The sequence below is a fragment of the Sebastes fasciatus genome, chromosome 3 (genome assembly GCF_043250625.1).
Source record: "Sebastes fasciatus isolate fSebFas1 chromosome 3, fSebFas1.pri, whole genome shotgun sequence".
Lineage (NCBI taxonomy): Eukaryota > Metazoa > Chordata > Actinopteri > Perciformes > Sebastidae > Sebastes > Sebastes fasciatus.
In genome coordinates, this window is record NC_133797.1 from 24135489 (window position 1) to 24149268 (window position 13780).

Here is a 13780-nt window from a genome sequence, read left to right on the forward strand (position 1 = left end):
TATATAGTCTACTATGATGAGTTGACTCAGGGTCATGATGAGTATCTATCATCCTCTCAATTTCGCTTACTTAGCCACACCATGTTTTAACAATGACGTAACAGGGGAAACCTTCAGTAGGCTGGTAGGCTACGAGAGAGACAGGAGTGTCTCCCAGCTCTGTCTCTCTTCTTCCAGGGAAAATAAGGGAGTCGACTTTACAGGGTCGGCGCCAGAGTGTTAGGGGCGGACGGGCAATCAGCTTTGACAGGGGAGGCATTTTTTTTCAGCTCATATAGCCTTTATTAAGTGTATCTTTAACATTATCATGTTTTATGAAAGAAATAAACTGACAGAGAGGTGTATACATACTGCCACTTATGCGCACAGGCGCGCACGCACGCATACACATGCTGTTATGTCCACAAAAACAGGTTATAAACTAACACCGTGTCTCATTTTTCGGTTTAAAACGAATAAATAAAAAATCGTTTTTTCGTTTTTGAATTCAAAAGGAATAACGGATTATCCGATGATACCCAGACCATTTTGGTTTCTGTTTTGAAACGAGGAAGTACTGTAGGCTGCAGATAACTCACCAGGCACGCCCTGCGTCTTGTTTGTGCCAGGATCAAAATGTGCGCAGTATTATAAGAATATTTTACTTTCAATTTCAGTCACACTCTTGTTTGCTAGGGCTTTGGGGCTTTTTATTACCGGACATATCATTTGGCTACAAGACCTACTGGATACAATGTTTTTCTGTTATATATTGTTGGTGGTTTCTTTGATGAATTGTCTGCAGGACTTCCGAGTTTCCAGTTGTGGTAAGTTTTTCTGACTAGTCTGTCTATAGAAGTGGTTATTATCTGCCTTAGTGATAACTCTTATTGTTAGTGAGGCGTTTTTACATAGATGCCATCATATATAACATAGCTTATAGTTGTTGTTATTAATGTTATGTTTAATGTTCACAGCACTTGTAGCCTATTTATCACAAGGATCGCTAGAGTAACTATTTCCGGTCCAAAGCAATTACATGTGTCACCTCACATGTGTCTAACAGAGACCTCTCAGCTTTATAGTTTCTGTTTCAACCAAACTCCATTCTGTTCTTGCTGTTGAATTAAACACATCTACATTTGCACAACCTCAGTTATTTTTTATTTAAGAACAAACATTGTAACTTGCACACTTTGCTAATGTATATATAGTAGGTTATTCTATGTTGATTTTGTTATGCTAGTTGTAGTAATCTGGTATATTTATAGTGTATTCCAATGTTCTTTATATTGTGTATTCTATAGATATATTTCTCTAGTGTTGATATATACATTTTATTTACTGTTCAGGTGCATTGCCTAGATAACCTGCTGCTGTAACACAATAATTTCCCAATTTGGGATCAATAAAGTACATCTATCTATCTATCTATCTATCTATCTATCTATCTATCTATCTATCTATCCATCTAATCAGATGTGGTGAAAGATGGCAGTTATTGCTTCAACTATTAAAAAATCTTGTCATATCATATTCTTTCGTTTTTTAATTATTTGTTTGATTTTCTTTCCTTATTGTTTACTATATGTACTGTAGTAGGCTATAGTAATGTGGTTGTGATGCATTATATGTATTAGCCTCTGTGGATAGTGGTGTAGTAATGAACAAACCATTTGTTATCCCTCTTTTCTCACATTCTGAATATTATGCCATTGTGAACTTTGGACATGCTGTGGCAGTACCTACTGTACATATTATAAATATGGTCTTGCAAATTAAGCACATTTGAATTTGGAGTAGGCTAGTTGGCTATATTCACTCACCCACTGCTAGACTACTGTTCTAAAAGTGAAAATGTGACATTCAATATCTTAAAAAAAATGGTTTGAACTGTTGTAATCACAGGAGAATAACCACAGACCATAGTATTAATTAAGTTAACCTATAATCATATTGATTTATTCAGTGATTGACTAGAACTGCAAATATATGTTGATTCAAAAAACATAACTAAGTAATGTAAAATTAAAATATCTTTTGGAGTGTGTGCAACATACCATACCAGTACTTAAGGAGAGATAGCCATTCTATTTAGGAAAAATATAAATACATTGAGTAAACAAACAAAAACACTGTTATACGATACAGTATATAGTACTTATTGACATTTGGTGTGTGTGAAATGTGAAATGTTTGACATGCGCATCTGAATCTGATTGCTAATTTTACATCAAACTGTTTTAAAATCACAACCTTTTTCTGTGTTACAGATGAAAACTGTGCAGATAAACCCGTATTCACTCCATCCAGACTGGTAGTGAAGTTTGGTGACCCAGCCTCTGCCAGCTGCTCTGTGTGTCAGCATGCTTGCCTCGGCAACTTATTTAATGTGGAAAGCCCTTTGGGAGACTCGACAACAAATGGAACCACGGTTTCATGGAGGGTTGACAGACTGACTGAATGGCGCATATCTCCCATTTGCTATTATAATGATGATACTACTAATGACCAGTGTTGTACCAAACTGCCTATTACTGTCTACCGTAAGTAAACAAAATACTGTTGCTAGTGATGGTTTAAACATTTATAATCTAAATGAGTAATAAAACATCTTGGGTAGAAGTTTAGATTGTGTATCTGTCTCTCTGTTCGTCTCCACAGAGCCTCCTGATAATGTGTCCATCGATTTTGTTGATCTCACTGGGCCGATGTTTGAGGGTCACCAGTACACTCTGCAGTGTACAGTACAGGATGTGGTTCCTGTTCAAAACCTCATAGTAACCTTCTACAGAGGACAGACAGCACTGGGTCAACGACTGTCCAACAATCCAGTGAGGGAACCAGTGAATGAGACCTTCACTCTGAACATCACCACGAGTAAAGAAGATGATGGAGCCCAATACTGGTGTGATGCAAAGCTAGAACTGGGACCAGAAGGACCACAGCTCCCTCCAGTGGTGATGTCACAAAACATCACCGCCATTGTCCAATGTAAGTCTGACAAGAAAACATCAATGCACCTGGACACCCTTCGTTATCATGTTGGTCTCTTTTGCAAAGAATACGTATTTTTTGATCTGTTACTAAAAGCTGCAGTAGTCTATATTTTTTATTAGTAATATATCACTTCAATACTTGAAAGTGAAAGGGGTCGCTTGTCGCTCGCAGCCAGTTAGGACACTCCAATAAAAAACAATGTAATCAAGCCCAAGTACATGTCCTGGTTGTTTCCTAAATGCAAAACTATCACTGTTTTGTGCTTTATTTTGCATTGCAGTGTTAAGTCCTTCCATTACCAAACTGAATGACTTAATTTTACTAATAGCTTAGCTGTTATTTCAGTTTAGTTTTTTGTCAGGAGAGAATTCAGCTGAGGGGGCACAGTGACCTTTTTGGACAGGCCTGGACCCCCTTGGCTCGCCCCTAACGCCGACGCTGGTAGTGACCTGTCAATCACAAGGTAGCCACGTCCTAAAGCATACCCTCCTTTATGGTCTATTTGACTCTAAATGGGACCATCATTTACTAAATGAACATCATGCTGTATTGAAGAAGACTTAAAACTAGCGATTGAAATCATAAACTGATGTTTACAATGTTTACTGAGGTAATAAATCAAGTGAGAAGTAGGGTCATTTTCTCATAGACTTCTATACAATCAGACTTCTTTTTGCAACCAGAGGAGTCGCCCCCTGAGCTCAGTGACTTTAACTTCTCTGAACACAGTGAGACACATAACAGTAACTTTTAACAGGTCACTCCAGCTCGTTACAGTATCTAAGAGAGCTCCAGGGATGACGTATTTTTGTAAGCCAACCAGGAAGTTAGCATCACTCTGGTTCCCTCGACAAAAAGCCAATGGGCTATTTCCATTGGGTTTGGGATTATTGCAGAAAATAAGCTCTGTGGGAAACGTTTATGATACGTACATGTTTTGTTCAGCAAGATAATCTTTACTAATGAACACCACTTTTATGATTTGTGAAGTGTGAATGCAATCGCCAGAGGTACAAAGCTAACATTAGGCTGTAAACAAACAACACCACAGTCACATGAGCGTGAGTATACACAACGAGGCTGTAAAGGCGGACGAGTCGGCGTTTAGTAGTCTCATTTAGCCACTTGTTAGCAACCGCCTTTTATAAGACACATAAAGGCTTCAAAATGCATGAGTGGGGTATTTATTGATGCATTTTATGTCATAGAACAAAATGTTAAAATCTTGTAAGCTTGTGTTAACCACAGACCTTATTTCAGGAATCTATCTAAAATCCCATTGACTTCCAGACGAGGGAACCAAAAGTGCTAAAATGCTAACTCATTGCTGGGTTTTAGGACTCATTCCTGTAGCACTCTATACAGTAAGATGATCATATGTTTCGTACATAAAACACCAATCTGCAAAGGAACTATTATTATTATAGCTACAGCTGTTTCTGTAAATAAAGGTGGTGGATTAAAAGATGAAATATTTTCCTCTATGTTTTGGAGTAGTAGCAGAAACTGAAAGTGGAGTACAACAGCCTGTTAGGACGGTACTTTCCACCACTTCTCTACACAATGTGTCTTATATCTACATCAATGGACTTTCAGTTTAAATTTAAAAAAATTGTTCCCATGTTACTGTAATGATGTGTTGTATTTCTTCCTCAATCAACACACAGATGTGCCTCATCTAGAGGGGTCATTACATCCAGATCCAATCACCTTACCGGAAGGAAACCCTCTACATCTGAATTGCTCGGCTGTGGGAAACCCCAGCCCCTCGTACACCTGGGAACTCCCATCAAACATCCCACCCCCCTCCGAGAGCAGCGTTCTCACCATCGACTCTGTAACTTCTGCGGATAAAGGGCTGTACACCTGTTCTGTCAGAAACTACCTAGGGGCTGTCACTGTGAAGTTTGACGTGGATGTCCAAGGTGAGTTTTACTGTCCAGTCTTCAGGGTTATGACTGTTACTGGAAAGTTAGTGCAACCACTCTTTGCTTTCACATGCTGCTCTCTCACAGCAGTTGAGAATTGATGCTAACACACGTGACATCAAGAAGGATGTTCATTGTGGTTTTTGGTTTGACGTGAGATATTCTCTGTTCCTTTTTCTCTTTACCCATCCCCCTCACCCAAGTCTCTGAAGGAAACAACACGGCAGTCATTATAGGTGTGATAGTAGCAGTTGCTGTTCTGGCTGTCATCTGCCTGATTGGATACTTCTTTCGAACGGGAAAGCTCCGTTTGCCCTCACGACACTCTTCCGTGCCCACTGCGGAGTAAAGTCTACGGGAAGGTATGAAAATGTGTATGGTAGGGGTGTGATGAAATATCATGCCACGAAATATCGCACTATAAAAACGTGACAACATACATCGTCGAGGGTTTGCCAAGGGAAATGGGGAACTATAGGTTCATGTTAACAAGTCGATATTATGTGGTGGTTATTTGGCCACATTTTACTGAAACATCCAATACAGCTGTTAAATATGCTGCTTTACTATTTCTCTCTGTTGTATTTCGGTTGTGTTACTACAAAGGACTTCATAACTTAGTCTTCAGAGATGTACTGTATATATAAAGCTTAAATACTGTGTGAAAATGCTCACATTGAACTTCACAGCTGTGTCAAACCACTGAAAGCTTGTGCCTGACCGCAGCTAGAGCAACAGTTTCCGTGTGCATGCATTCTTCGTGTGGCTATATTTGTGTGTATGTGTGTGTGTTGTAATAATGCGCTCGCTTAGTGACACTGAAAAAGAGGAATTCATGTAAGCAACAACTGTATAATAATGAACTGCGCACTGGAACTCCAATAAGGAAATACTGTATAAGCTTTGACCATGTTTATTTTAAAAATTGTAAATAAATGATCACTTTTTGCAATGAGATGCATCCCAGACACTTTTATTGATATTCTATTGTATTTAAAGTAGTTGCAAATACATAGAAGAATATTAAATGGAGGTATTACAGTCACAGATTGGCCTTAGATTCCTGTAATCCAATGTCTGACCTTGCCTGAAAGATTGAAAGTGTTCTCACTAAGTTGTACAGTCAGACAAAATGGCAAGTAGCCTACAGCAAACCCCAACAGTACTGATGGAACTGTTATACGTAATTATAGATTTCCTGTTTATGAGATTCTTCATCGTTAGGCTAACTCTGACTCTTTCAGATCTCTTTTTGATCTCTGAGGCTTTTACGGAGAACTCCACTGCGAGTAAATACATCCCAGAAATGTTTCACTCCTACTCTTTTCCTCCCGTCCATTACCACATCTCCTCTCCTATGAGGAAGAAACTTGGAGGAGATGAGAAGAGGAAAAAGGGCATGAGAAACTTTATTTTCGAACACTAATATTAGATAAACTTCTGATGAACTAACTAACTTTTTAGGAGGGTACAAGGAGTCTTTAGGGGGAGATAGCCGGTCAACAGTAGATGTCACATAGAAGTGGTGTACATCATCTGAAAGCTGGGAACCTGAAGATTAATTTGCGAGTTGCTCTAGTCATAAATCAGAAATAAACATGAATTAATTAATGAATTAATCGATGAATTAATTAAAATAAATTGTGAAAGTGGATAAGGGCTTAGAACATTATGATAGAGGTATATGATGACCATTCCCATGCTCTGTTATGTCTCATAAGCAAGTTTTGGGTTGATACCATTTGTTACACAGATTTGGTGCTAAATTTAACCATTTTTTACCACTTGAGAATTGATAAAGATGATCAATAATCCCTCCAAAATACCACATTAAGACACCAAGACCTTGAGGAACACCATAGAAAAAGCCAGGTATCAAAAACTTTTGACAAAAAAAATCATCCAAATGTCATATTTTATTTGAATATAGTCTATCATGCCATCACATGCACTTACCATTTACAGATCAAACGATCTGCCTGCATCTGTTGTCCTACTGCGGTCAACAGCGCCATCTCCAGTCTGCTTGGGGACAGACAGCCCATAAACTATCAGAAGCCTGTATGGTGAACACCAATCAATCTGGTTTCCTCATTTGTAATATATTTACTGTAGGGAATCATAAAATGACCATGATACATCATCAGAGATTAAGGACAAACAAGCCTTTTAGCACCGTTTTAGAAATGATCTCTGTCCACACAAACACGCCTGAAAACCCATATCACATCACAATTCTGCGGTTGGTTGCTTAGTTAAAAAAAAAATACAACTATTGTACCAAAGAGCGTATATTGCTAAGAAGTGAAAGCCAATTGATCGTTCTATTGCATCATCAGTGCCCAGCACAGGGTCGGCGCCAGAGTGTTAGGGGCGGACGGGCAATCAGCTTTGACATGGGGGGCATTTCTTTCACGTCATATAGCCTTTATTAAGTGTATCTTTGCACTTCTGTTACATCATGTAAACAACCCAGGAACATATCAGCTGTGAGCTCCAGATCAGGCTGGAGCTGGAGACGTCACCACCTCAAAGATGGGTTAGTAGTACCTGTTATCTTCCTACGTTCGTACTTTTTTTTTTTTATCAGAAAACACACGTTTTATTTTTTATATTTACTGGAAATAACATGCGATATAGCCAAGAGCAAGTAGGTTGTTATCTAGTGATCTTCTCCAACCAGCTGCCACCTTATTTTGGTTTCTGTTTTTAAGGTACTGTAGGCTACAGATAACTCCTCAGGCACGCCCTGCGTCTTGCTTGTGCCAGAGTCAAGTATTATAAGAATCTTTTACTTCAATTTCAGTCACACTCTTGTTTGATAGGGCTTTGGGGCTTTTTATTACCGGACATATCATTTGGCTACAAGACCTACTGGATACAATGTTTTTCTGTTACATATTGTTGGTGGTTTCTTTGATGAATTGTCTGCAGGACTTCCAAGTGTCCAGTTGTGGTAAGTTTTTCTGACTAGTCTGTCTATAAAAGTGGTTATTATCTGCCTTAGTGATAACTCTTATTGTTAGTGAGGCGTTTTTACATAGATGCCATCATATATAACAGCTTATAGTTGTTGTTATTAATGTTATGTTTAATGTTCACAGCACTTGTAGCCTATTTATCACAAGGACCGCTAGAGTAACTCTTTCCTGTCCAATAACCCTCTACAACACCTCACATGTGTCTAACAGAGACCTCTAAGCTTTATAGTTTCTGTCCCAACCAAACTCCATTCTGTTCTTGCTGTTGAATTAAACACATCTACATTTGCACAACCTCAGTTATTTTTTATTTAAGAACAAACATTGTAACTTGCACACTTTGCTAATGTATATATAGTAGGTTATTCTATGTTGATTTTGTTATGCTAGTTGTAGTAATCTGGTATATTTATAGTGTATTCCAATGCTCTTTATATTGTGTATTCTATAGATATATTTCTCTAGTGTTGATATGTACATTTTATTTACTGTTCAGGTGCATTGCCTAGATAACCTGCTGCTGTAACACAATAATTTCCCAATTTGGGATCAATGAAGTACATCTATCTATCTATCTATCTATCTATCTATCTATCTATCTATCTATCTAATCAGATGTGGTGAAAGATGGCAGTTATTGCTTCAACTATTAAAAAATCTTGTCATATCATATTCTTTCGTTTTTTTAATTATTTGTTTGATTTTCTTTCCTTATTGTTTACTATATGTACTGTAGTAGGCTATAGTAATGTGGTTGTGATGCATTATATGTATTAGCCTCTGTGGATAGTGGTGTAGTAATGAACAAACCATTTGTTATCCCTCTTCTCACATTCTGAATAGTATGCCATTGTGAACTTTGGACATGCTGTGGCAGTACCTACTGTACATATTATAAATATGGTCTTGCAAATTAAGCACATTTGAATTTGGAGTAGGCTAGTTGGCTATATTCACTCACCCACTGCTAGACTACTGTTCTAAAAGTGAAAATGTGACACTCAATATCTTAAAAAAAATGGTTTGAACTGTTGTAATCACACAATGTAAAATTAAAATATCTTTTGGATTGTGTGCAACATACCATACCAGTACTTAAGGAGAGATAGCCATTCTATTTAGGAAAAATATAAATACACTGTTATACGATACAGTATATAGCACTTATTAACATTTGGTGCGTGTGAAATGTGAAATGTTTGGCATGCGCATCTGAATCTGATTGCTAATTTTACATCAAACTGTTTTAAAATCACAACCTTTTTCTGTGTTACAGATGTAAACTGTGCAGATAAACCCGTATTCACTCCATCCAGACTGGTAGTGAAGTTTGGTGACCCAGCCTCTGCCAGCTGCTCTGTGTGTCAGCATGCTTGCCTCGGCAACTCATTTAATGTGGAAAGCCCTGTGGGAGACACGACAACAAATGGAACCACGGTTTCATGGAGGGTTGACAGACTGACTGAATGGCGCACATCTCCCATTTGCCATTATTATTATAATATTACTAATGACTAGTGTTGTACCTACCTGCCTATTACTGTCTACCGTAAGTAAATAAAATACTGTTGCTAGTGATGGTTTAAACATTTATAATCTAAATGAGTAATAAAACATCTTGGGTAGAAGTTTAGATTGTGTATCTGTCTCTCTGTTCGTCTCCACAGAGCCTCCTGATAATGTGTCCATCAGCTTTGTTAATCTCACTGGGCCGATGTTTGAGGGTCGCCAGTACACTCTGCAGTGTACAGTACAGGATGTGGCTCCTGCTGAAAACCTCATTGTGACCTTCTACAGAGGACAGACAGCACTGGGTCAACGACTGTCCAACAATCCAGTGAGGAAACCAGTGACTGAGATCTTCACTCTGAACATCAACCCGAGTAAAGAAGATGATGGAGCCCAATACTGGTGTGATGCAAAGCTAGAACTGGGACCTGAAGGACCACAGCTCCCTCCAGTGTTGATGTCACAAAACATAACCGCCATTGTCCAATGTGAGTCTGACAAGAAAACATCAATGCACCTGGACACCCTTGATTATCATGTTGGTCTCTTTTGCAAAGAATACGTTTTTTGATCTGTTACTAAAAGCTGCACTAATCTATATTTTTTATTAGCAATATATCACATCAATACTTGAAAGTGAAAGGGGTCGCTTGTAGTGATGAATCCACAGATAATTATCACCAGACTCCACAGTCCCCCTCTTATACTTTTATAGTGTATTTCAAAATACCAAAATTGTTCATAAACTGGAAACACACTGTGAAAGGGTTAAAGTTGTAAGACGAAAACACGGACAACTCCAAGACCGGATAACGCCGTGGTAGCGACCTGTCAATCATAAGATAGCCACGTACTAACGCATACCCTACTTTACGGTCTATTTGACTCTAAATGGGACCATAATTTACTGAACATCATGCTGTATTGAAGAAGACTTGAAACTAGCGATTGAGACCATAACTCATGTTTACAATGTTTACTGAGGTAATAAATCAAGTGAGAAGTAGGGTCATTTTCTCATAGACTTCTATACAATCAGACTTCTTTTTGCAACCAGAGGAGTCGCCCCCTGCTGGCTGTTCGAAAGAATGCAAGTTTAAGGCACTAAGGCACTTAAGGTCCACTTGCCCACTGGACACTTTACGCTTTGGTCCACACTGAAAATATCTCAACAACTATTGGCTGGATTGCCATGACATTTTGTACAGACATTCGTGATCTCCAAAGGATAAATCCTACTGACTTTGGTGATCCCCTGACTTTTCCTCTATCACCACCATGAAGTTGACATTTGAGGTTTTGAGTGAAATGTCTCAACAACTATTGGATGGATTACCATGAATTATTACACGGCTGTGTTGAATACTCGATTCGGATTGGTCAATCACGGCGTTCTAAGATCTGTTATTTCTTTATAGCAGACCGTTGCTATGGGCGCGGTTCTGATGTCGGACTCTGGCGGACCGTTTTTGTGTCAAAATATTGATTTCTTCAGTAATTAGCCGTAAGAAGCGGGATAATGTACAGCTAGCGGGTCATTGTCGTGAAAGAAACCCCTTCAGGGCAATGAGAGACCCCTAGGCATCGCCCTGTTAAACACATAAAGGCTTCAAAATTCATGAGTGGGGTATTTATTGATGTATTTTATGTCATAGAACAAAACGTTAAAATCTTGTAAGCTTATGTTAACCACAGACCTTATTTCAGGAATCTATCTAAAATCCCATTGACTTCCAGACGAGGGAACCAAAAGTGCTAAAATGCTAACTCATTTCTGGGTTTTAGGACTCATTCCTGTAGCACTCTATACAGTAAGATGATCATATGTTTCGTACATAAAACACCAATCTGCAAAGGAACTATTATTATTATAGCTACAGCTGTAACTTCTGCAGATAAAGGGCAGTACACCTGTTCTGTCAGAAACGACCTAGGGGTTGTCATCGTGACGTTTGACTTGGATGTCCAAGGTGAGTTTTATTGTCCAGTCTTCAGGGTTATGACTGTTACTGGAAAGTGAGTGCAACCACTCTTTGCTCTCACATTCTGCTCTCTCACAGCAGTTGAGAATTGATGCTAACACACGTGACATCAAGAAGGAGGTTCATTGTGGTTTTTGGTTTTTGGTTTGACGTGAGATATTCTCTGTTCCTTTTTCTCTTTACCCATAGCCCTCACCCAAATCTCTGCAGCAAACAACATGGCAATCATTATAGGTGTGATAGTAGCAGTTGCTGTTCTGGCTGTCATCTGCCTGATTGGATACTTCTTTCGAACGGGAAAGCTCCGTTTGCCCTCACAACACTCTTCCGTGCCCACTGCAGAGTAAAGTCTGCGGGAAGGTATGAAAATGTGTATGGTACGGGTGTGATGAAATATCATGCCACGAAATATCACACTATAAAAATGTGACAATATGCATCGTCGAGACGAAAAACTGGATCGCGATATCAGAGCATAATAGGTACTACGTACATATGGGGCTCCGGGGCTGAAGCTGCAGCCTCTCGGGGTACAACTCATGCTCAGTAAAATCTGGTCTGCCCTCGCCGAAATTGAACCAAACAATTGTAATGCACGGCCGCAGCTTCTCTGTCGGAGCTCCACACACATCAAAACACACACACAGCGCAGTCAGTGAACAGCTGATCAGAGAGTCCGCGGTGGAGAGACGAGTTGACGCTACGCTCGTATCGTATCGAGATTGTGAACCCAATATCGTGTATCGTATCGTATCGTGAGCTGAGTGAATCGTCACACCCCTAGTATATGGGCATTTGTTACTGTGATGGAATTTTCTATTAATTAATTATTTAAATTTAAATTATTAGTTAAGTTATAAAAGGTATCACTTACAGGTGGCAGAAAGGCTCCCCAAACCCTCGGACGAGCCAATTCACTCTTTTCAAAGTTGGTGATAAAAAAAAATACTAATTAAGTCCTTGGACAAGGTGTGCACTCTGTTTGTCTCCCTGGTGGAAAGGCCCATAATATGTGCTGTTGGTGACCAAAATAGCGGTGAAGGTCAAGGGCAGAGCGGAATGGGTCCATGCTACAAGGTGCAGAGCAGCACCTCCTGCTACTGGAGAGGGCAAGCAGGGACGTGGCAAGTGACAGGATGGTCACTCCTTCTCCTCTCACTACTGAGTGGGTTCGGTCAAGGGACCGAGCAAACTAATCCAAGGAAATCGGAGCATGAGGGCTCTCATGTTCCAGATGCCGAGCTGAGCCTTGAGCTCGGTAGAACAACAAGCAACCCAGTGCTTGCAACCATTGTGAGGAGGGTTGAGCCACCACCCAACACTTTGTTACACACCGGTGTGGTGGACGAAAAGTGAGAAAAAGACTGAAGGATTTGGGGAGGGGGTGTCCGAGCTGCATTGATGGTGTCCGAAAGGAGGGTGAAATTGCATCTTGCTTCCGGGTACCTCTGTGGGTAAGGATACCTCTATCTCAAAAGAAAAAGAAAAAAAATGATTTATGATTTGTGAATTACTTTTTTACTTAAATTTTGTTCCATGTATTTCTTATTCTATTATCTATCTTGTTTCCTTGTATAAGAAGGAAGATTGACTTTATATTACGTTTAAAATTTAGCGTGTGATGTCATTTAATCAAGTGTGTTTGGTTATATTTGAAACGTAATCAAGTGAATCATCCTATATCACCCTGAAGATGATCGGTTTGGACGGACGGGACAATATGGGTTTTCCCCTCTTTTGTCATCTGAGGTTTAACCTTTGTCCTTTCCAGATAGAGTAGTTAGCGCATCTGGTCTTTTTGCTCCATCTCCTGTAAAACCGAGGCGGAGTTTTTGGCCATTTGTCAGTAGATGCATGTGACCTGCGACCTCTGTCAAAGAGCTCTCTAAACCTTTATAGGGTTTTGGGAGGTCTACAGGTAATTTTCCTTGGGATGCATTAATTGGCTTGAAGACGGAACTCGTAGGTCAGTGCTAGAGGTTAAGGGTGAGTTTTTTAATAATCATGATATGTGACTGTTTTTGGATTTTGACTGTTTAAATTAGTCATTACTGCGTGAAGTGGATCAACCCTGACAATGCTCTGGTGCTCAATTGTTAAATTGATAGGTCACACTGGGGGGTAATTAGTGTTGATCTGTCGATCATAAAGGAGGGGTTGTGATGGAATTTTCTATTAATTCCTCTCTTCTTGGTCGGGAGGTCAGAGTGTTTGTCAGAGTGTCCCTCTGTTGACATTATTGGGTTGGAGTCCTGTCTAGGGGAGCCGCCGTTATCTGTACCAGTCGCTGGGGCAACCAGGGTCAGAGATGCCAGAGGAATGGAGTATGTCAAAACATGATAAGGGTAAGACTCTGAGCACCAGGGAGGAAGGGCAGAGTTGTGAGGCCTTCACGCAGAGA

General features: G+C 39.6%; 1 protein-coding gene across 1 annotated transcript; it reads left to right on the forward strand.

Moving 5' to 3' along the window:
• Positions 1–90: 90 nt before the first annotated feature.
• On the forward strand, positions 91–10260 carry LOC141762703 (vascular cell adhesion protein 1-like). Its single transcript, XM_074626709.1, has 8 exons — positions 91–204; positions 635–806; positions 2253–2525; positions 2644–2973; positions 4647–4904; positions 5120–5254; positions 9165–9221; positions 9556–10260. Exons 2-8 carry the CDS (start codon positions 734–736, stop codon positions 9966–9968), a joined length of 1539 nt encoding a protein of 512 aa, XP_074482810.1. The 5' UTR covers positions 91–204; positions 635–733; the 3' UTR covers positions 9969–10260.
• The last annotated feature ends 3520 nt before the right edge of the window (positions 10261–13780 follow it).